A 25,110-nucleotide genomic window follows, 5' to 3' on the forward strand; every position below is an offset into this window, starting at 1 on the left:
GTGGTCTGCAACCCAATCCACAATATCTTTGAGGTATGGCTGTACTTTCTAAGTGTTTCCTGAGTCAGCCTACTTTTTCTCCATTTTTTGGTCATTATTCTATCCATTTTTTTTGTTTTGTTTTGCTGTTGTTTGGAAACAAGAACTTGCTGTGTCGCCCAGGCTGGAGTGCAGTAGCACGATCATAGCTCACTGCAGCCTCACCATCCCTGTGTTCAAACCATTCTCCTGCCTCAGGCTCCTGAGTTGCTGAGACTACAGATGCACACTACCACACCTGGCTCATTTTTTAAAAATTGTTTGTAGAGATGGGGTCTCATCATGTTGCCCAGGCTGATCTGGAACTCCTGGCCTCAAGCAATCCTTCCGCCTCAGCCTTCTGAGTAGCCCTGATCAATCCATTGTTGAAGAATACATGGATGTTACTTTGCAGTCTGTCATCCTGAATTTGTGTTCACTTGACATTGCCTAATTATTAGTTTCAGCTTACCCACTTTTTGTCAGTAACACGCAGAAGAGACTGTGGCCTTCTTACTGTATCATATCAGGAAGCATCTCACATTGGTTTGTGCCATTACCGGTGCAGTGACTTTCAGCCACTTGGTTAAGGTGGAGTTGGCCATATTTCTCTGCTGCAAAATTACTGATTTTCCTTTTGTAATTAATAAGTGTGTGTGAGTAGATTCTTTGAGATGAAGTATATATCTTGTTCTTCCTTGAACTTAAAGGTTTTTTTTTAAGTGAAAGCATATTTGTTAAGAAAGTAAAGGAATAAAAGAATGGCTACTCCATAGGCAGAGCAGTGTCACTTTAAGGTTACGACGTCAAGTGATTTTTGTACAAATCAATAATTACTGTGATGATTGAAAAAAGATTATTACCAAGTTTATTTTCATTGTCTCAAGGTCTTCTGAACTCTGGATCTAGGCTGTGTCAACAGGGTAGTGTGGTACCCCCTGTACCCGTCTGTGCCTCCTGCAGTCCTTTTCATTTATTTTGTTTTTTTATAATAGAGGCAGAGTCTTGCTATATGTTGTCCAGGCTGGTTTCAAACTCCTGAGCTCAAGCAATCTTCCTGCCTTGGCCTCCCAAAGTAGTGGGATTACAAGTGTGAGCCACCACATCTGGCCAAGTCCTTTACCATCTTCAGAAGGCTTAGCTTGCAGTTTCAGCAGAAGGATAGACTCCCAGGAAGACCGTGAGACAGATTTGGGGCCCAGGTGATATTATCAAGTACACTGAATTTGACTGTGTTCACCACGTTCTGGCTCCAGAGAAATGAGAGTCACTAGTGAAGTTGGTGCCATTTTGTGTATCTTCTGTACCTAAGGAGGAAAAAAGATAGAGGAAAGAATATAAGAGGTCAGCTTATATTCACAAACATGGACGTCAGCTTTTTCCCACCTTTTCTTTTTTTTTTTTTTTTGAGACAGAGTCTCACTCTGTCGCCCAGGCTGGAGTGCGGTGGCGCGATCTCGGCTCACTGCAAGCTCCGCCTCCCGGGTTCACGCCATTCTCCTGCCTCGGCCTCCCGAGTAGCTGGGACTACAGGCGCCCGCCACCACGCCCGGCTAATTGTTTGTATTTTTAGTAGAGATGGGGTTTCACTGCATTAGCCAGGATGGTCTCCATCCCCTGACCTCGTGATCCGCCCACCTCGGCCTCCCAAAGTGCTGGGATTACAGGCGTGATCCACCGCGCCCGGCCCCCACCTTTTCAATCCAATATGGAACCTATACCTCCTGGGAAGGCCATGCCCCCGCTGCCCCTGGCAGACCACACCTGAGGATTCATTCCTCCTCTCACTCAATCACACCTTCAACAGAAGTGTATTGAGCGTTTCCTTTGTACCAGGCACTGGGGATACAACAGTGAATTTGTATCCATGGGGTTGCTGGAATCCAGTTGGAAAGTGGGCAGTGGATTCTTCAGAAGGTTCATAGGCCTGGGAAGAGTCTTTGGGGACTGTGAGCAACCCCATGGTACCGTGGAGCACTTGAGTGGGGATATCCTCCACCTCCCAGGAGGAGCTGTCGGCTCCACCATGACGAAGCACGGGACATCCAAGGGCTCCGCTTGTGAACCACATTGGAAACAACAGGCTAGTTACCTTGCAGTCCCTCAGGAATCTTGCCCTGCTCTTCTTGTTCTAAGGACGCCACAGGTTCCCTTTTTCTCTGGAGAAGTAATCTAGATCTTCGATTTTGGAACCAAATCTAAGTGGTAAGACAAAGAAACTTAATTTAAACAAAGAATGTTGTGTAAAACTCATGATTGCTTTCTTCTCTTTTTTCTTCTCTGTTTTTTGAGACAGCGGTCTCTCTCAGAGTAGCTAGTGCCGCAGCTGTGCGTCATCACATTAGGCTAACTTTTAAACTTTTTGTAGAGACGAGGTTTCACCATGTGGCCCAGGCTGATCTTGAACTTCTGGGCACAACCAATCCTCCCAAGTAGCTGGGACTAGAGGCACACTTGACTGTGCCCAACCCAAGATATATATATATACTTTTTTTTTAATACGGAGTCTCACTCGGTCACCCAGGCTGGAGTGCAGTGGCACAATCTTGGCTCACTGCAACCTCCACCTCCCAGGTTCAAGCAATTCTCCTGCCTCAGCCTCCCAAGCAGCTGGGATTACAGGCGCCCACCACCATACCCGGCTAATTTTTGTATTTTTAGTAGAGATGGAATTTCACCATATTGGCCAGGCTGGTCTTGAACTCCCGACCTCAGGTGATCCGCCCGCCTCAGCCTCCCAAAGTGCTGGCATTACAGGCGTGAGCCACCGTGCCCGGCCCAACATTATTAACATTTTATGACATTTGTGAGAGTCTATAAGGCCTAAAGAAAACACCCAAAATTCTGAAACTCACACCCAGTCCCTTTGTGATAGGTTTTAGATCCTGAAAGTTCACAGGTCCACCTCATTACAATACCGGTGTTTCTCTAAAGTGACATGCTACATTGCAGCTCTTCCTTCTGCCTGAAATTTTTTTTTCTATCTCTTTTTCTTCCCCTCAGAAATGCCCATTTTACTTCCGAGTCCCAGAATAGAGAATGTCTAGGAAAACATTCTTCATCCCACAAGACAAACTTAATTTCTGTTCCTTCTTTGTGCCCATAGATTATACATATAGGCATGTAAAACTTATGCATATATACTCACATAATTTGAAATAGCAGTTCATATATACTTATATGCACACACTCACAAAAACCCCTCACCTTCCAGCAGCTACTATTTTTTTGAGATGAAATCTCACTCTATCGCCCAGGCTGGAGGGCAGTGGTGCGATCACAGTTCACTGTAACCTCAACCTCCTGGGCTCAAGTGATCCTCCTGCCTCAGCCTCTTGCGTAACTGGGATCACAGCCATGTGCCAGCACACCCAGCTAACTTTTAATTTTTTCATAGAGTTGTGGTCTCCCTGTTCCTCCTGCCTCAGCCTCTAAAACTGCTGGGATTCCAGACATGAGCCGCCGTACCTGGCCACAACTCTTTTTATTTCGAGACAGAGTTTCGCCCTTGTTGCCCAGGCTGAATTGCAGTGGCGTGATCTCGGCTCACCGCAACCTCCGCCTCCCGGGTTCAAGCAATTCTCCTGCCTCAGCCTCTGGAGTAGCTGGGATTACAAGCCTCAGCCTCTGGAGTAGCTGGGATTACAAGCATGCACCACCATGCCCAACTAAATTTTTGTATTTTTAGTAGAGACGGGGTTTCTCCATGTTGGTCAGGCTGGTCTCGAACTCCCGACCTCAGGTGATCCACCCGCCTTGGCCTCCCAAAGTGCTGGGATTGCAGGTGTGAGCCACTGTGCCCAGCCACAACTCTTAATAGTGTGAAAATGGCAGTTAAGTTTCAACATTGGTTTTGGAGGAGACAAACATTCAAACCATAGCAATCACTACCTAGTACAGTACCTAGCACATAGTAGATGCTCCAAATAATGCAAAATGAAAGAAGGAGAGAATGAAAAATGAACACGAGATGAGGAAAGTAAAAGGAAAGAACCGTCAGAACTACTAATGTGCATTCATGTCCTGCTTACAGGAGGGAGCACTGGTTTAAACGCACACACACCCTACACAGCAGTCTGACAATTTTATTCCATTTCAAGATGTGTCAGGAATGAATCCTCGGACAGACTGGTACATTTCTCTGAGCTAAATGTTAAATGTCTAAAGTGGACCTCATAATTTTTTTTTTCAAGACGGAGTCTTGCTCTGTCACCCAGGCTGGAGTGCAGTGGTGCAATCTCTACTCACTGCAACCTCCACCTCCCAGATTCAAGTGATTCTCCTCCCTCAGCCTGCCAAGTAGCTGGGACTACAGGCATGAGCCACCATGCCCGGTTAATTTTTGTATTTTTGTAGAGATGGGGTTTCACCATGTTGGCCAGGCTGGTCTTCAACTCCTGACCTCAGGTGATCTGCCCACCTCAGCCTCCCAAAGTGCTGGCATTACAGACGTGAGCCGCCGCACCCAGCCTGGACCTCATAACTCTAACCTCAGGGCATAATTAGAAGATCTGAAGGATACAGTAGACATAAAGACTTCAGTCAAATAGGCCGGGCACGGTGGCTCAGCCCTGTAATCCCAGCACTTTGGGAAGCCAAGGAGGGTGGATCACCTGAGGCCAGGAGTTCAAGATCAGCCTGGGCAACATGGCGAAACCCTGTCTCTACTAAAAATACAAAAAATATTAGCCAGGCATGGTGGCACACACCTGTAATCCTAGCTACTCAGGCAGCCGAAGCACAAAAACCACTTGAACCTAGGAGGTCGAGGTGGCAGTGAGGCAAGATTTCGCCGCTGCACTCCAGCTTGGGTAATAGAGTGAGACCCCATCTCAGAAAAAAAAAAAAAAAGGCTTTAGCCAAATGCCTGGCTTATATGCAATGTTAACTAATATTCACTCACTCAACAACTTCTCATTGGGTGTCACATGCCACGCACTGTTCAGGGCCCAAGGAATACAACATTGCTCAAGACAGACAGAAAATACCAGAAGGGGATGTGAGATTGAGTCCTGTGGGCACCTGGGGGTAGAAGCCAGCAGACAGGGAACAGCTGTGAAAGACCCTGAAATGTGCCCAGCATGATGAGGAACTGCCTGAGGCCTATGTGGCTTCCCTTCCTGTATACCTAGATCCCTAGGAGATGGGACAACCACCTTCTTATCACTCACTTGGACTCTTGACTCTGGAACACCGATTTCTTTAGCAAGTTCTTCTCTGGAATCAATCCCAGGATATGGGTTTTTCATAAATGCCTTGATGAGAGTGTGTAACTGAGAGGCGCTGTAGGTGGTACGACACCGTCTGGCTTCTCTACCTAGGGAAGGCATGGAAAGATGGAGGGGGGCGGTCAAGGAATATTGCAAGGGTCCGTTCACATATTCAAACACAGAACCCAAACTTGTCACTCTCCCTCCAATTTCGATCCCACTGACTCCTCCTGAGAGGATCTTGTCCCAGGTTCCTTCCAGGTGGAAGGTTCTAGAGGAGACACAGGATGATATGTCTGGGCTTCTGGACTCCAGTAGAAAGAAAGTAGGCAAGAGGCCGGGCGCAGTGGCTCAAGCCTGTAATGCCAGCACTTTGAGAGGCTGAGAGGGGGCAGATCACAAGGTCAGGAGTTCAAGACCAGCCTGACCAATATGGTGAAACCTCGTCTCTACTAAAAGTACAAAAATTAGCTGGGCATAGTGGCGCGCACCTATAAATCCCAGCTACTTGGGAGGCTGAGGCGGAAGAATTGCTTGAACCTGGGAGGCAGAGGTTGTAGTGAGCCAAGATCAAGCCACTGCACTCCAGCCTGGATGACAGAGTGAGACTCCATCTCAATAAATAAATAAATAAATAAATAAATAAATAAATAAATAAATAAATAAGAAGCCTGGGAAGAGGGCAGGGGAGAACTTCTAGGGTACGATGAACCCTTTGCCACCATAAGACCCTGAACAGGAGGTCATCAGGGAGGAGACATTCTTTTTTCAAAGTAGCAGTTGGCTCCACCGTAGAGAAGCTCTGCTGGGGAACAGAACTAAGAGGGTTATTTACTTTGAAACTCCACACCAGGTTGATCTTGCCCCTGGCTCTGGCTTGATTCTAAAGTCTCAGCTTCTGGTCTTTTCTGGAATCCGTGCCTAGCTCTTCGATTCTGAAACCAAATCTAAGTGAGGAAAAGAAAAGGAGATAATTACATGTTAATGTCATTTAAGCTACATCACTGCCTGTTCCCAAAGTGAGCAATTCTTATTGGGCCTAGGCCCAGGATTATTACTTACTTCTGTCACATTCTACCAAGTCCTTTTTTTTCTTTTTTGAGATGGAGTCTCACTTTGTGGCCCAGGCTGGAGTGCAGTGGCGTGATCTCGGCTCACTGCAACCTCCACCTCCTGAGTTCAAGTATTCTCCTGCCTCAGACTCCCAAGGAGCTGGGATTTTAGGTGTGTGCCATCATGCCTGGCTAATTTTTGTATTTTCAGTAGAGATGGGGTTTCTCCATGTTGGTCAGGCTGGTCTAGAACTCCTGACCTCAGGTGATCCACCCACCTCGGCTTCCCAAAGTGCTGGGATTATAAGCATGACCTACCACGCCCAGCCCATCTACCAACTCTTTGGTCAAGACTTGGCATTCACACCCAGGGCAACATTGTGTGACAACATAATCTCTACTAAAAACAAAAAAGTAAAAAAAAAAAAAAAAAAAAAAAAAAATTAGCCGGCCAGGTGCAGTGGCTCATGCCTGTAATCCCAGCACCTTGGGAGGCTGAAGCGGCAGATCACGAGGTCAGGAGTTCAAGACCAGCCTGGCCAACATAGTGAACCTCAGTCTTTACTAAAAATACAAAAAAAAACTAGCTGGTCATGGCGGCAGGTGCCTGTAGTCCCAGCTACTTGGGAGGCTGAGGCAGAAGAATCACTTGAACTTGGGAGGCGGGGGTTTCAGTGAGCCAAGATCACACCACTGCACTCCAGCTTGGACGACACAGAGAGACTCTGTCTCAAAATAAAAAAAAATTAGCTGTGGTGGCACATACCTATAGTCCCAGCTATCTGGGAAGCTGAGGGAGGGTTGCTTGAGACCGGGATTTCAAGGCTTCGGTGAGCCTTGATTGTGCCCCTGCACTCCAGCCTGGGTGAGACAGTGAGACCCTGACTCAAAAAGATGAAAACAAAAATAAAAATAAAAGATTGGGCATTCAGCATCTTCACAATCTGCTGCCAACATGATTTGCTCTAATTATTAATATTTAATTGGTAAATAGCTGCTACAATTATTACATGTTTAAAAGCCAGCTCAAGTATCTCCTTCTCTGAAGGTACGCCTACACACGTTCTCTCACCTCCTGTGAGCTCGCTCTTCCTCAGTATCCACATCTGTGAAGTGAGGCTAAGACCAACACCTTCGTGGGTTTATTGAGGGTCAGTTGAGATACTCCCCACCAAGCCCTCAGCACATGGGTACATAGTATGGGCTCCGTTAATGGTTCTCTCTCCTGCCTTTCTACTTCCAGTCCTGGAAATATTGAACTTTAACTTACCTGGATTCTGGACTCTTCTGTATTGATTTCTAAAGCAAGTTTTTGTTTGGTAGCATAACCTGGGTAAGGCTTTTGATTGAAGGTATTGATGAGGATTTTCAACTGTTCTTCTGTGAATTTTGTGCGACAGCGCCTATGATTTGTTTTTACCATCTCTGTAGGAAGATTACAAAAGAAGAAGCATGTAATAGGTTAATTTATATACTCAAACTTCAGGTTCAAGCTAGTCTCTCACTTCCTCTTCCCAAATCCACTGGAATCCACTCCAGGAGAACTACCCTCATACAAGTATGGAGCTCTTGAACACACAATGGAGATTTTTCAACTTCTTTAGCTCATCCGAATGCCATACTAAGAAGTCAGGGATCCTCTGTTTTGAAAAACCATTAAAAACCATTGTGAGCCGGGCATGGTGGTTCACGCCTGTAATCCCAGCATTTTAGGAGGTCAAGGTGGTCAGATCATGAGGTCAGGAGTTCGAGACCAGCCTGGCCAACATGATGAAACTCCATCTGTACTAAAAATACAAAAAATTAGCCAGTCGTGGTGGCGTGTGCCTGTAATCCCAGCTACTCAGGAGGTGGAGGCAGCAGAATCGCTTGAACCTGGGAGGCGGAGGTTGCAGTGAGCCGAGATGGTGCCATTGCACTCCAGCCTGGGTAACAGCGTGAGACTCTATCTCAAAAAAAAAAAAAAAAAAAAAAAAAAACTGGGCGCGGTGGCTCACACCTGTAATCCCAGCACTTTGGGAGGCCAAGGCGGGCGGATCACAAGGTCAGGAGATCAAGACCATCCTGGCTAACATGATGAAACCCCGTCTCTACTAAAAATACAAAAAATTAGCCGGGCGCAGTGGCGGGCGCCTGTAGTCCCAGCTACTCCGGAGGCTGAGGCAGGAGAATGGCGTGAACCCGGGAGGCGGAGCTTGCAGCGAGCCGAGATTGCGCCACTGCACTCCAGCCTGGGTGACAGAGCGAGACTCCATCTCCAAAAAAAAAAAAATGAAGTAAAATAAAAAATAAATAAAAATAAGAATATGTATGTCATGAAAATGCCAATAATTTTTTTTAAAAAAACAATGTGTTCTGTTCACATGGATTAGAAACAATCTAAGTCAGTAATGCATGCGATATGTCATTGTAGTGATGAAACCACAGAAATGAAGAGTTTGTGATACAAGGACCATTTCAACCCCTTTCAGTTTTTCAGGTCAAAATTCCTTGGTATTTTATTTTTATTGGCATATATTTTATTTTTATTATTTTTATTTTTTCAGGCAGGATCTCACTCTGTTGCCCAGGATGGAGTGCAGTGGCGCAATCATGGCACACTGCAGCTTTCACCTCCACAGGCTCAGGTGATCCTCCTACCTCAGCCTCCTGAGTAGCTGGGACTACAGGTGCACACCCCCACACCCAGCTAATTTTTCTACTTTTTGATAGAGTTTCGCCACGTTGTCCAGGCTGGTCTTAAACTCCTGGGCTCAAGCGATTCCCCAGCCTGGGCCTCCCAAAGTGCTGAGATTACAGATATGAGCCACCATCCCTGGCGGAGCATATTTTTTTTACTTTGACCTCCATTGCTCAATAGCAATAACAGGCAAACAGTATCAGTTTCCAAGGTATTTTTAAAAACACCACAGGGAGGACAAAATTAACTGGAAAAAGAATTTCATACTTTCAGTAGAATTTTCCAATAGGAAAAAAAATACCACATCACATAATTTTCTGGATAGGACATCTCCTTGAAATAACCAAATCTGGAAAGCATTTTGGAAGATACCATTTCATAACAGAATTAGACTTAGTGAATTGAGATGAGAAGAAAATTTACTAGAGATGCTAGAAGTTCAGTTAAAAGCCCGACAGCTTTTTTGTTTGATCTTTGAATGCTTGCCCTTGTCTTCAGTTTCACACACCTGGTCCATTGTTTTGTTTTTTTGTTTTTGTTTTTGTTTTTGTTTTTGAGATGGAGTTTCACTCTTGCTGCCCAGGCTGGAGTGCAATGGTGCAGTCTCGGCTCACTGCAACCTCCACCTCCCAGATTCAAGTGATTCTCCTGCCTCAGCCTCCGAAGTAGCTGGGGTTACAGGCACGTGCCGCCACGCCTGGCTAATTTTTTGTATTTTTAGTAGAGACAGGGTTTCACCACGTTGGCCAGGCTGGTCTCGAACTCCTGACCTCGTGATCCACCCACCTTGGCCTACCACAGTGCTGGGATTACGGGTGTGAGCCACTGCACCTGGCCCCTGGTCCACTGTATTTCACTGAAGGGGGAAGTTTCAACTTTTACAAGCTCAATGAATTGGCTCATACAATCCACCTTTGACATTACCCATCATTCCTCTTGAACCTTGACCTCATCATACGCGACATTCCATACCTTGACCTCATCTCCTTGACCTCATCATACGCAACATTCCACTTGGCTTTATACGTTGCAATGTGTACTCTTGCCGTGATATGTAACTTCCATCTGACCCCCAACCCGGCCAACTTCTTCCTTCTCCAGAGTTTTCACTTGCTCCTCCGTCTACCCACAAGGCTCTTCACACAATGATGGATGAGATCACCTTGCTCAGGTCTCAGCTTGCACACCATCTTCTCAGAGTCCCTCCCTGACCCTCCAGTCTAAGGTGGTCCACACCCCATGCTATGACCTCTCACTTTACCACCATCCTTAGCTAAGTTTTTGATGTTTTGTAGAGATGGCGTTTCCCTAGGTTGCCCAGGCTGTATGAGACTCCTGGCCTCCCCATACAATCCTCCCACCTCAGCCACCCCAAGTGCTAGAATTACAGGAAAGAGTCACATCCTCTCTTTTTTTTTTTTCTTTGAGACAGAGTCTCACTCTGTTCCCCAGGCTAGAGTTCAGTGGCACAATATCGGCTCACTGCAGCCTCAGCCTCCTGGGTTCAAGCGATTCCCCTGCCTCAGACTCCTGAGTAGCTGGGATTACAGGCACCTGCCACCATGCCCGGCTAATTTTTGTATTTTTAGTAGAGACGGGGTTTTGCCACGTAGGCCAGGCTGGTCTGGATGATCCACCCACCTCAGCCTCCCAAAGTACTGGGATTACAGGTGTGAGCCACCACGCCTGGCCAATTTCTTAAACTTTTTTAAAGGGTAGTTGTCATATGGAGTCTGAAAACATATCAGTGAACTTTTCTTACTGCGTTATATTAAAATACATTTTTGTCTTACTTTTTTTTCAAGTTTCCAACACATTATCTTACATTTTGAATGGCTCTTTTACCTATCAATGATTTTGTAGCCTCTTGCATTGATCATTTAAAATAACAGTTTAGACTTGGCGTAGGTGGCTCACACCTGTAATCCCATCACCTTGAGAGGCCAGGACAGGTGGATTCCTTGAGTCCAGGAGTTCAAGACTATCCCGGGCAACATAGTGACACACCATCTAACTCATTCTACAAGGCCAGTATTACTCTGATACTCAAAAGCAGGCAAATAGACACATCAAAAAAGGACAATATCCCTAATGAACATTGATGCAAAAATCCTCAACAAAATACTAGCAAACTGAATTCAACAGTACGTTAAAAAGATAATTCCTCATGACCACATGGGATTTATCCCACGGATGCAAGGATGCCTCTGTACCCCATACATATATACACTTACTATGCACCCACAAAAATTCAAAATAATTGGCCGGGCAAAGTGGCTCACACCTATAATCCCAGCACTTTGGGAGGCCAAAGCAGGCAGATCACCTGAGGTCAGGAGTTCGAGACCAGCCTGACCAACCTGGAGAAACCCCGTCTGCACTAAAAATACAAAATTAGCCAGGCATGGTGGTGCATACCTGTAATCCCAGCAACTTGGGAGGCTGAGGCGGGAGAATCGCTTGAACCCGGGAGGCAGAGGTTGCAGTGAGCCGAGATTGCACCATTGCACTCCAGCCTGGGCAACAGGAGTGAAACTCCGTCTCAAAAAAAAAATTTTTTTTAACAATTTTTTTTAAAAAGCCTAGATGACTGTAGGATTTTGGTGGAAACAAAAATTTTTTAAAAGATAAAAATATTTCAAAATAATAAAAATGTGAAAGGCTAGTTTTATGCTAGCAATTCAAATAATTACATACATCCTTCTTTTCCAGACAAGCATCCTATTCCAGTATGAAGCACAGGGTTTGATGCGTATGTCCCTTTGTGTTACACAGGATATTAAAAAGGTGTAATCAAGGGTTAAAGTTTAATAAAATCAATAATTGTTACTGCTTAAGGACATTCCTAAGTGAAACCGCTTTTTGTTCTTGCACTGAAAGTATGAGGGTAACCGCAGTAACTACCAGTACAATTTGGTTATACTGGTTTGATGTCCTCTGAGGTACCGGCAGATTTACCCATCATTGTTTTTGTATCATCAGTGCAAGTGTAAACACACTGAAAAGAAAAATGTCTTAGTATAATTAGGAAAATTGTGTCAACCTTACAGTTCCTGGAAAGGGCTCTGGAGCTCCACAGACCATACTTTGAAAACAAGTGCCCTAAAATAGATCTTCTATTCTTCCGTATATTTGTAAGTAACACCACCCCTTTCAAAAGACCACTTCATAAGATTTACATAGACCTGCCCTGATACCTTGAGAAATTGATCCTCTCTGCTTTTGTAATTAACCTCAGAAAGCCACTCCTAAATCCATTTTGCTTTTCCTCAACTTCTACATTTCTGGAGTAGGAAAATATATATAGATATATAATATATATATAATATATATATAATATATATATAATATATATAATATATATATAATATATATATAATATATATAGTCATTCTTTTGACTGAATTCTAATTTCTAACACTTTACCTTCTCCACACAACAAACATTCACTTCCAGAAATGGCTAGGTAAGTCCTAGTAGAATTAACCAGAATATTTTCATCTAATTTTTCAATTGTTAAAAAATTATTGAACGCCTATTAAAAGCCAGACCCTGGCCAGGCACGGTTGCTCACGCCTGTAATCCCAGTACTTTGGGAGGCCGAGGCGGGCAGATCACGATGTCAGGAGATCGAGACCATCCTGGCTAACACGGTGAAACCCCGCCTTTACTAAAAATGCAAAAAATTAGCCGGGCGTGGTGGTGGGCGCCTGTAGTCCCAGCTACTCGGGAGGCTGAGGCAGGAGAATGGCATGAACCCGGGAGGCGGAGCTTGCAGTGAGCCGAGATCGCGCCACCGCACTCCAGCCTGGGCGACAGAGTGAGACTCCTCTCAAAAAAAAAAAAAAGCCAGACCCTATTCTAGGCACCATAAACAAAACAGTTAAGATATCCTTGATCTTTAAGGAGCTGAAAGATATCAAGCAAACAAGCAAAAGATGTAGTGTATCAGATGATGAGTATTTCCACGGCAAAGAAGAATCAAGTGGCAAGAGTAGAGAGTGTAGGGGTGAGGTCACAGTTTTAAGTGCAATAGTTAGGGATGGGCTCACTGAGAAAGTATAACATGAACAAAGGCTTGAGGCACATTAGAGAGTGAGTAATGCTGACGTTTGAGAGACATTGCAGGAGGTGGGGAGAGGCCCTGGGCTGGGACGCTGCCTGTCCTATTTGACATAAGGCAAGGAGGCCAGAACATCTGAAAAAAAATAAAAGGGAAGCAGACGAGGTCACAGACCATACCGGGTGCCACGGTATCTAGGGCACGATAGGGCCAAGTGCCTTTTTGTTGAAGGTTTTGAGCAGATAAGTGACATAATTTAATGTATGTATGTATGTATGTATTTTTGAGATGGAGTCTCACTCTCTGGCCCAGGCTGAGGTACATGGCATGATCATGGCTCACTGCAACATTCACCTCCTGGGTTCAAGCAATTCTCCTGCCTCAGCCTCCCGAGTAGCTGGGACTACAGGCGCCTACCAGCACGCCTGGTTAATTTTAGTATTTTTAGTAGAGACAGGGTTTCACCATGTTAGCCAGGCTGGTCTTGAACTCCTGACCTCGTGATCTGCCCACCTCGGCCTCCCAAAGTGCTGGGATTACAGGCGTGAGCCACGGCGCCCGGCCGCCATAATTTAATTAACAGTTTAACAACATCACATGAGGTACAGCGTTGAGAATAGGTTGGTGGAAGCAGGGAGATCAGTTAGGAGAAGACTGCAATAATCTCATGCAATGGACCAATAATCTAATGAGATGGACCAAGAAATGGTCAGATTCCTTAAATATTTGAATGTTAAAGCCATCAGAATGTCCAGCCTGACTATGTTATGAGGGAAAAAATGGAGTCAGGGGTGTTTTCTAGATATGAGGCATGACCTGGCACCTCCTGAGCTGGAGAAAACAGTGCGAGGAATGGTTTAGATATGAACATAGGGAATTCAGTTTTTGGAACACATTGAGTCTGAGATGCCTGTTAGAGACAAGTAGGCAATTAGATGAAGTCCAAAGTTCAGGAGAAAAGTTCAAACATTCTGTAGAGAGAAATCAGGAAAGTGCTTTCCAGATCTGGAATCCTTGATTCCAAGGATATTTTGAGCTCTGAACTTTGTGATGTGTTCCATAGTTGCTCTGTTTTAGCATCTGTCTCCCTCTCCTTTTTTTCTTTTCCACTCCTTCCTCCCCTCTTCCTTCCTGAAGCTCAAATATGTCTTATTTAGTTCTTGAATATCTGTACCTTTCTGAAATTCCCAATGCTCAAATGCACTGAAAACAGCCTATTTTCATAATATCACATCAGAGAAACCGGTTTTCCCTTATCCAGATACAGTTAAAGTTTAAAAATGGAACTCTCACAACTTCTGACAAGACCACTAGGTTTTTAGCCCTACTTTTTCCCCAAACCAACAAAAGCTCAGTCAAGCACAAGGGAACTTACTGTGTGAATAGGTGTCTTCGGCCATGCTGGAAGAGAGTCCTGAAGGCTGAGCCACTGTCTGGGAGACAAGTCACTCTGCACAGAGACTGGGTTTTATATGCGTAGCCAGGTGGTCCCGCCCACTTTTTTAAACCATTTACATAAATCTCTAGTTCCACCCTTAGTAATTGTATCACTCCTTAGAAACATGTATCCTCCATCTAAAAAGGACTAGATAGGACCCCTTTCCATCAATTGATATTTAATAATTTACACCAGTGTATAAATTATTACCAACCCCTACACCTAAGCCATCACAAGAAGAACATTTCGGCCCATGCCAACTCACATACACAGAGTCATGCTCCTTGGCTCCCCCAACCCCCTTGTGGGAAAAAAATTCCTCCCAAATCACTGGAACCTGAACAGGGAGACAAGCTTGCAATAGTTCCCAATTTTTAAAAAAAGAATATTTTTGAGTACTATTCTGCTTACACGTATTTTTCAATGCTTATTATATACATATAGTCTTTTCTAAATGGGGTTTTTATGCTCTCCACCTATCTTGTGACATAGTGGCCTCTCCTTATAAATTAAAAGTATTATTTCTAATTAGTATCACATAAGAGTGAGGCTAGTGAGACAGGAACAAAATTTAAGGGGGTGCTAAAAATTCTGTGATCAAGATAAATAGTATTTGAAAGCAATATATATTTTAAGTAATGTAAAAAGTCCATCTTAACAAAACATAAAAATTGTAAATAAAAAGAAGATCCTACCCTGCACGTGCACGACCCTGCAAGTTATGCAAGTGAGGGTACCTGCACATTGAAAAAGATGTCTCACCATTGACCAGTCATTGATCAGTCATTGATCAGTCTTGAGGGAAGCTGGCTGGTGGCTGTCACTTTTTATAGCTGTAATCTACAATAGTGCAGGATAAAAGGGAAAATTTTATTACATGTCTATATTTGTGTAATTTTTTAAATGTTATTAAGAGCACATAAAGAAGTGATATGAATTTCATTTATTGATATATTTGACTATCCATAAATAAAATTTGGCCAGATATCAAGCCATTTTGGAGAAACAATTTCGAACCAGGAAAATGACATGAAATAACATTTAACAGGAAAATTTTACACTTTATTTAGTTAAAACAATGATAAATTGTTTTTCTTTTCTATATATGACATTTCATCACAATATTTTTTCACCAAATTTGTCTGGAAATCTAGAGCAGAATTTTCTGCTGTTTGTTTATATTGATGTTTATATTTTGATGTAAATTATATGTACATCTACTTGAACATTAGATATTACAATTATAAATGTGCTTTAAATTAATTGACACAATATTGAATATTCATTATAATTATAATATATTATCATTAAATATATTATATTAATATATAATATTAATAATATAATCTTGATATACCATATAACAGATATATTACATTATATTGTATTTACTCCAGTTAAATATTATATTTACTTTTTAGCTTTATTGAGGTACAGTTGACAAAAATGATATATATTTAAATATACAATTTGAATTTTGATATACACATATAATTGAATCCCAGATTCAATTACCATAATCAAATCAAGCTGATTGATGTATTTACCACCTCAAATCACACCCTTTGTGTGTGTGTACATATATATTACATTATATTATATTTACTCCAATTAAATATTATATTTACTTTTTAGCTTTATTGAGGTACAGTTGACAAAAATGATATAAATGATATATATTTTAAATATACAGTTTGAGTTTTGAAATACACAAAAGATATAATTACCATAATCAAATCAAGCTGATTGATGTATTTACCACCTCAAATCACACCCTTTGTGTGTGTGCATATATGTTACATTATATTATATTTACTCCAATTAAATATTGTATTTACTTTTTTTTTTTTTTTGAGACAGTGTTTCACTCTTGTTGCCCAGGCTTAAGTGCAGTGGGGTGATCTCAGGTCACTGCAACCTCTGCCTCCCAGATTCAAGTGATTCTCCTGCCTCAGGCTCCTGAGTAGCTGGGATTACAGGCATCTGCCACCACGTCTGGCTAATTTTTTGTATTTTTAGTAGAGATGGGGTTTCACCATATTGGCCAGGCTGGTCTCGAACTACTGACCTCAGGTGATCCACCTGCCTCGGCCTCCCAAAGTGCTAGGATTACAGGTGTGAGCCACTGCCCTGGGCCTTGTATTTACTTTTTAGCTTTATTGAGGTACAGTTGACAAAAAAGATATATATTTTAAATATACGATTTGAATTTTGATATACACATATAATATGATATGGTTACCATAATCAAATCAAGCTGATTGATGTATTAACCACCTCAAATTATACCCTTTGTGTGTGTGTGTGTGTGTGTGTGTGTGCGGTCAGAACACTTTTTTTAAAAATATCCTTTTCTCCCCCATGCAGAAGAACACTTAAGATCTATCCTTGTCACAAAAAATAAAAATCTATCCTCTTAGCAAATGTCAAGTAGTATTGTTTTTTTCGTTTCTGAACATCCCATTTAAAATTTTTTTTTCTAATTTGTTAACTATGTCACATAATGTCACAATGTACATATGTCAAATAACGTCACTATGTACCTTAAATCCCCAAAACTTATTTATCTTGCAAAACTGAAAATTTGTACTTCTTGACCAACATTTCCCCATTTCCCCTTCACTCAAGCCCCCGGCAACCACCATTTTACTCTCTGCTTCTATTTTTGATCCAACCTCACTGTTTGTGTCCACGCTCCTTAATTTTCTTGGTTATGAGGCCACGAGCTTAGATAACACCTTAGACAATGAGACCAGTGACCCTGACCTGTTTCAGTTTAGTTATTTAAAATATTTTTCTTTCTTTTTTAAATTGTATTTATTTATTTATTTGTTTGTTTGTTTTGAGAGGGTCTTGCTCTGTCGCCCAGGCTGGAATGCAGTGGTGCAACCATGGCTCACTGCAGCCTCCGACTCCTGGGCTCAAGCGATCTTACCCCCTAGGGCTCCAAAAGTGCTCTGAGAGTAAATGCATGAGCTACCATGCCCAGCCATCAAATTTTCAATCATTATAAATCTTAGAGCTGGAAATAATATCTCATTGTTTTATTTTTAATTTGAGCGCTAGCGTGCTTGAACACTTTTAATCAAATGTATTTGCCATATTTTATTTTTCTTTTATTAGCTTTCAGATTCTTTGCTTCTTTCTTAGGTAGAACATTTCTTTGAGACTTAAATATTATGCTGCATTTGTCCTATGTCCTGCAAGTGTTTTCTTAATTCAGTATTTAAAATAATATTTTGTTTTTATGTTTTTTGTATCTTTATAGCATTCTTCTAAATTGGATCTGTTTATTTTAATTGTCTAGTCAAAGTACTGACAAGGAGGAGTGAACTTCCTGAAAACGGAGAACAAGATGTGATGCCTTTTAGTAAATGTTTACCAAAAGACACAGGATTCCATTTCCAATTCCATATCGAGAACCTTTAAAATTGTACATAAAAATGCAGGTGAAGTCGTGGAGAAGGGAGGCCAACAGTGCACACAGTTAGTGCCTCTGGGGAAGAATCAGAAGTCATCCTGCATCCTAAATTCCTGACCTGACTTTTCTGCAGGGCGAGTATCTGACCTGTGCTACACCATTAGCAACACAAAGAAAACTTGATGAGCTTTTATTTCCTTTTATTTGTATGTTTCACTCCAGTTTTCAATTCCGTGCCCTCAAAAGCCCGGATATCATCACCGGTACCTCTTTTAAGCTTCACCTCTCTGTGCGGCTCCGCAAGTATGTTGGTCTCCCTGGGAGAGTGGGGCCTGCAACCTGCTGGGCGCAGGCGCCTTGAGCTGCCACGTCTGCCCTTTTACCGGCTTGGGTGCAGGCAAGGGAAATGCGTCCCCGGGCGGGGGGCCGCGAGCGGGGGTCCGGGGGCCGCGAGCGGGGGTCCGGGGGACGCGAGCGGGGGTCCGGGGGACGCGAGGGGGGGTCCGGGGGACGCGAGCGGGGGTCCGGGGACGCGAGAGGGGCGGGGCGCGCGAGAGGGGCGGGGCGCGCAAGGGGGCGGGGCGCGCCGGGCTCGTCCTCTCCGCGGCGCTCAGTGGCAGCAGGGAGGGCCGGTGAGATGCCAGAGCAAGGTAGGGTCCTGTATTTGGGGACCGCTGACGTTTGGGTCCCCCTCCCGCGGCTGTTAGCGCTGCGTGGCCCGAGACCTGCGGTCGGGCGGGGATTAAGGCTGCTTTCCGGAGGGCCCCGGCCGCGTGGTCGCCCTGCCAGAGCGGTGGATGTCAGGCAGTGCTGGGAGGCGTTGCTCTCCGGGTTCGCTTCTCTCCTGTTGTCCTAACTGCATCTCTCCCGGGTGAATCACAGAGCTGTAGACTAAAAATCAAATTCTAAGCTCCCAGCCAACTGAATGGACCCCTTCTCTCAGCTAAGAGCATGGCAAACTTAACCGGAAACACTAGTTCGGCCGTGATAGGAAGGAGATGGGACATGCCTCATTTTACCCTCCTCTCTTTGAAATTCAGGCACAGGTCGGGCGCGGTGGCTCATGCCTGTAATCCCAGCACTTTCGGAGGCCGAGGTGGGTGGATCACCTGAGGTCAGGAGTTCGAGACCAGCCTGGCCAACATGGAGAAACCCCGTCTCTACTAAAAATACAAAAATTAGCCGGGCATGGTGGCGGGCGCCTGTATCCCAGCTACTCAGGAGGCTGAGGCAGGAGAATTGCTTTAACCCGGGAGGTGGAGGTTGCAGTGAGCCGAGATCGCGCCACTGCCACTCCAGCCTCGGCACCAGAGCAAGACTCCGTCTCAAAAAAAAAAAAAAAAAAAAAAAGGAATTAAGGCACAGCTGACCAGTATTAACATTAAAACAATTTTTTTTCAGTATCTTCATGCTAAAGGGGTAAGTAGAAATTGCATGTAGCCTCCCATCAGTTTATTCCAAATAGCAAACATTTACCAAGCCCCGAGTTATTAACTATGTATTTTCTTTTTGTAAACCTTACAATTGAGCAGGCAAGTAATAACATTATCTCCATATTTTTAATGTGAGGAAACTGAGGCCCAGGAAGACGTGTAATTTGCCCAATATCAGGTATTCAGTATATTGGAGATTTGAAGGACAAGTTATTTATTTTGAAAAATGTATACCTTTTCCAAAGTTCCAACAATAATTCAATGAACACATTTATTTTGCCCCAGAATTGCCAATGATGTTATGTCCTATAAGGAGGCACCTAAGTATACAGTTTGTCCATTTGGGAGATTTGAATTTTGACTACTTGGTTAAGATGGTATCTACTAGATCTCTCCACTCTTTCTTCTTTGTAATTAATAAGTAATCTGTGGGTCAATTCTTTGCAATGTCTGAATAATATTAAGTCCCCCCACTTCAGCCTCTAGTTTTAGCCTCTGTTGATGATTCTTCCCCGAATCTGTGATCACTGCTTGTGGGGATTCTATTTTATTACTTCTTTACATTTTATACTTATAAGTTGACACTCCTGTAAAGAACTTTACCCATCCCATTCTTTTTTCTTTTCTTTTTTTTGTTTTTGAGAAAGAGTCTCACTCTTGTCGTCCGGGCTGGAGTGCAGTGGCACGATCTAGGCTCACTGCAGCCTCCACCTCCCAATTTCAAGTGATTCTCCTGTCTCAGCCTCCCAAGTAGCTGAGACTACAGGCGTGTGCTACCACACCCAGCTAATTTTGTTTTTTTTTTTGGGTTTTTTTTGTTTTTGTTTTTGTTTTTTTTTAGTAGAGATGGGGTTTCACCATGTTGGCCAGGCTGGTCTCAAACTCCTGACCTCAGGTGATTCACCCCCCTCGGCCTCCCAAAGTGTTGAGATTACAGGCGTGAGCCACCGCGCCCGGCCCACCTCAGGTGATCCACCCCTCTCAGCCTCCCAAAGTGTTGAGATTACAGGCGTGAGCCACTGCGCCTGGCCTATCCCATCCCATCCTTTTTAAGTTAGTTAATTATTTTAGAAGCCACATGGAGTGGATGATTTTTATCTGCTGCATTATAATCCATTTATCTCATTGTATTGGTGCTCACACTACCCAGCATTAGCCTCTCCAAACTCAAGTAGGCTTGACTTTCTTATTTCTATCACAGAGCTCCTAAAACCCTTGGAATTTCCTGTGTGTTGAAATGTCTTTTGTTATTTTTAATGACTTTTTGATCACATCTCAGTTTATACCAATGAGATGGCTTAGGGTGGAGACCGTAGACAGCCTCAAGATGAAGCTGGTCACCAGAAAGATTAGAGAGTTGGAACTTTCAGTCCTACCCACCAACCTCTGTGAAGGGGAAAGGGTGGGATGGCTTGACATGAAGCTCTATAAAAACTCTTGGACAACAAGATTTTAGCTTTCCAGATTGCTGAACACATTAAGTGTTCCTGAAGAGGGCATGGAAGCTCCACACCTCTTCTCACATACCTTGCCCTGTGTATCTTTTCTATCTGACTGTTTGTTTGTATCCTTTGTGATATCTTTTATTATAAAACAGTAAACATAAGCAAAGTGTTTATGTTACCGAGTTCTATGAGCCATTCTAGAAATGAGTTCTAGGGGGTTGTGGGAACCCCAATTCTAATGTAGTTGGTCAAAAGCACAGGCCACAACCAGGTGATTGTGATTGGCATCTGAGGTGAAGGGCAATTTTGTGGGACTTAGTCCTCAACCTATGGGATGTGACACTTCCTTCAAGTAGATAGTGTCAGATTTGAATTATAGGACACCTACTGGTGTCTCCTGGAGAACTGGGATGGATGAAAAAACCTCCACTCATTTGGTCACACAAATGTTCTGTTTTGAGTGAGTTGAAAGAAAAGAACAGTTAGTTTTTTTGCTTTAGATGTGGTGTCAGAAATGGGATGTTGAATGATTGTGTAAGAGTGGGAGCACTTGGCAGAGAAGTCAAAGATGGCGGCTGTAGCTGCTGTTCACTGGCTGGGGCTCTGCAGCAGGCTTGACCAGCCACTGACGGGTCAGCCAGCAGGTCTGTGTGAACAGGCACACAGCTGAGATTTTATTCTGGAAGTGCAACCCTCTCAAATATTGAAGGAACTGATATAACAGGGATTGAAGAAGTAGTAATTCCAAAAAAGAAAACTTGGGATAAAGTAGCCGTTCTTCAGGCTCTTGCATCCACAGTAAACAGGGTTCCCACGGCTGTACCTTGCGTGTTTCAAGATAATCCTTACATCATACCAACATCCTCTTCAGAATCTCATTCATTTTTACTGGCAAAGAAATCCGGGGAGAATACGGCCAAGTTCATTATTAATTCATACTCCAAATATTTTCAGAAAGACATAGCTGAACCTCATACACTGTGTTTAATGCCTGAGTACTTTGAACCTCAGATCAAAGACGTGAGTGAAGCCACTCTCAAGGAACGAATCAAGCTCAGAAAAGTCAAAGTCTCTGTGGACATGTTTGATGAGCTTTTGCAAGCAGGAACCACGGTGTCTCTTGTAACAACATATAGTCTCTTGGATTTATTGTGTTACTATGGTGACCAGGAGCCCTCAACTGATTATCAGTTTCAACAAATTGAACAGTCAGAAGAATTGGAAGAGGAAAATAATAAGGGGTCTAGGAGGAAAGCTGGTCATCAGTTTGGAGTTACCTGGTGAGCACAAAACAACGCTGAGAGAATGTTTTCTCTAATGCCAGAGAAAAATGCACATTCCTATTGCACAGTGATCCGAGGAATGGTGAAGCACCAAGCTTATGAGCAGGCATTAAACCTGTACACTGAGTTACTAAACAACAGACTCTGTGCTGATGTATACACATTTAATGCAGTGATTGAAGCAACAGTATTGGTGATAAATGAGAAATTTGAGGAAGAATGGAATAATATACTGGAGCTGCTAAGACAAATGGTTGCACAGAAGGTGAAACCAAATCTACAGACTTTTAATACCATTCTGAAATGTCTCCGAAGATTTTATGTACTTGCAAGATTGCCAGCCTTACAGATTCTACGTGAAATGAAAGCCATCAGACTAGAACCCTCGCTTGCAACATATCACCATATTATTCAGCTGTTTATCAGCCTGGAAACCCTTCAAAGGGATCATCTTTCATCATCTATGATATAATGAATGAATTAATGGGAAAGAGATTTTCCCCCAAAGGACCTGGATGATGATGTTTTTTCAGTCAGCCATGAGAGTATCTTCGTCTCTCAGAAATCTAGAACTTGCGTACCAAATACATGGCTTTTTTTTTTTTTTTGAGAGAGAGAGTCTCGCTCTGTCGCCCAGGCTGGAGTGCAGTGGTGCGATCTCGACTCACTGCAAGCTCTGCCTCCCGGGTTGACGCCATTCTCCTGCTTCAGCCTCCCGAGTAGCTGGGACTACAGGCGCCCACCACCATGCCTGGCTGTATTTTTAGTAGAGATGGGGTTTCACAGTGTTAGCCAGGATGGTCTCGATCTCCTGACCTCATGATCCGCCCGTCTCGGCCTCCCAAAGTACTGGGATTACAGGTGTGAGCCACTGCACCCGGCTACATGGCCTTTTAAATACCAGAGACAACTGAAAATTCATTGGACCTGATAAACGGCATAATTCCTATTATTCCATGTTCTTCAATTTGATTTGTCTAATGGAACGAATTGATGTCACCTTGAAGTGGTATGAGGACCTGATACCTTCAGCCTTCTTTCCCCACTCCCAAACGCTGATAGATCTCCGAGCATTGGATGTGGCCAACTAGCTGGAAGTGATTACTCAAATTTGGAAAGATAGTAAAGAATATAATCACACTTTCTGCAGCAACCTGAGAGAAGAGATCCTGACACTCATGGCAATGGATAAGCACCCACCAGAGCTTCAGGTAGCATTTGCTGACTGTGCTGCTGATATCAAATCTACGTATGAAAGCCAGCCTGTCAGACACACTGCTCTGAATTGGACAGCTATCTGTCTCAACTGTATAGCTGTCTTTTTTTTTTTTGGGATGGAGTTTCGCTCTTGTGGCCCAGACTGGTGTGCAATAGCATGGTCTCGGCTCACTGCAACCTCTGCCTCCCAGGTTTAAGTGATTCTCCTGCCTCAGCCTCCTGAGTAGCTGGGATTACAGGTGTCCACCACTATGCTGGCTAATTTTTGTCTTTTTAGTAGAAACAGAGTTTCACCATGTTGGCCAGGCTGTCTTGAGCTCCTGACCCCAGGTGATCCACCCGCCTCAGCCTCCCAAAGTGCTGGGATTACCTACATGAGCCACTGCGCTCAGCCAGCTGTCCTCTTTTTAATGGCTGGGAGAATCCAGGAAGCCTGGAAAATGTTGGGGCTTTTTAGGAAGCATAATAAGATCCCTAGAAATGAGTTGCTGAATGAGTTTATGGACAGTGCAAGAGTGTCTAACAGCCCTTCCCAGGCCATTGAGGTAGTAGAGCTGGCAAGTGCCTTCAGTTTACCTATTTGTGAGGGCCTCACCCAGAGAGTAATGACTGACTTTGCAATCAACCAGGAACAAAAGGAAGCCCTAGGCAACTTCACTGCATTGACCAGTGACAGTGATACTGACAGCAGCAGTGACAGCGACAGTGACACCAGTGAAGGCAAATGAAAGTGGAGATTCGGGAGCAGCAATGGCCTCAGCACAGCTGCTGGAATCACACCTGAGAGCGAGATATGCTAATATTTAACATCGTTACAAAGAAGACAAGATACAGATTGGGTGAATTTGTTACTGTGAGATACAGTCAGTACACAGCTGACTTATGTAGATTTCAGCTCCTAATTTGCAACTTAATAGCTGTCTATTAATATACCATTAAAGGTTTAGCATTTAAGTAGCAACATGGCCGTTTTCAGGCCAGGCGCAGTGGCTCACGCCTGTAATCTCAGCATTTTGGGAGGCCGAGGCAGGCGGATCATGAGGTCAGGAGATCAAGACCGTCCTGGCTAACACGGTGAAACCCCAACTCTACTAAAAAATACAAAAAAAATTAGCCGGGTGTGGTGGCGGGTGCTTGTAGTCTCAGCTACTTGGGAGGCCGAGGCAGGAGAATGGCGTGAACCTGGGAGGCGGAACTTGCAGTGAGCCGAGTTTGTGCCACGGCACTCCAGCCTGGACAACAGCCTCTCCCTGTTGCCCTCTCCCTGTTGCTGGGTCCTCATGCATTTGCCCTCTCCCTGCTGCTGGGCTTCTGCCTTTGTTGGCCTGATGTGCTGCTGTGATGCTGGTCCTTCATCTTAGAAAGGTGTTGATGCAGTTTTATCACAGGTGGTGTTGGGTCAATAGTTTCCCAATTTCAGGATATTTCCATGTCAGAAATAGTGCATCTTAGGAATGACTAAACAGGATATTGGCAGTTTAGGCTGCACAACTGATAAAATGACTGTAAATAAATGTTGTAATAAATGTAGAAAAAAAGTGGGAACACTTATAAATATTTGGAAATTAAAATAGTGCCTTTTTAATTTGCATCTTTAGATTTTAAAAATAATTAAATTATTAATTAATATTTTAATAATAAAAATAATAAAAATAATTATAGAGTTGCAGAAATTATAAAAAATAGTGCAGAGTTCTGTGTATTCTTCATCCAGCTTATTCAAATGATGACATATTTATATAGTACAATGTTAAAACCAGGAAAATGACATTGCTACAATCTGTAGGCCTTATTTAGAGTTAACCAGTTCTCTACATCTCTCGTTTGTGTGTATATGCGTACTTCTATG

General features: G+C 43.5%; 1 protein-coding gene and 1 pseudogene across 1 annotated transcript; one reads left to right on the top strand and one right to left on the bottom strand.

Moving 5' to 3' along the window:
- Positions 1–863: 863 nt before the first annotated feature.
- Positions 864–14,465, bottom strand: DUXA (double homeobox A). Its single transcript, XM_004061532.5, has 6 exons — positions 14,399–14,465; positions 7,551–7,705; positions 6,064–6,175; positions 5,190–5,335; positions 2,111–2,216; positions 864–1,325 (listed from the first exon to the last, which is right to left on the bottom strand). Exons 1-6 carry the CDS (start codon positions 14,421–14,423, stop codon positions 1,255–1,257), a joined length of 615 nt encoding a protein of 204 aa, XP_004061580.1. The 5' UTR covers positions 14,424–14,465; the 3' UTR covers positions 864–1,254.
- A 5,820-nt stretch (positions 14,466–20,285) lies between these two features.
- On the top strand, positions 20,286–24,833 carry LOC101136019 (small ribosomal subunit protein mS39-like; annotated as a pseudogene).
- The last annotated feature ends 277 nt before the right edge of the window (positions 24,834–25,110 follow it).

The sequence above is a fragment of the Gorilla gorilla genome, chromosome 20 (assembly GCF_029281585.2).
Source record: "Gorilla gorilla gorilla isolate KB3781 chromosome 20, NHGRI_mGorGor1-v2.1_pri, whole genome shotgun sequence".
In the NCBI taxonomy this organism is placed as follows: Eukaryota; Metazoa; Chordata; class Mammalia; order Primates; family Hominidae; genus Gorilla; species Gorilla gorilla.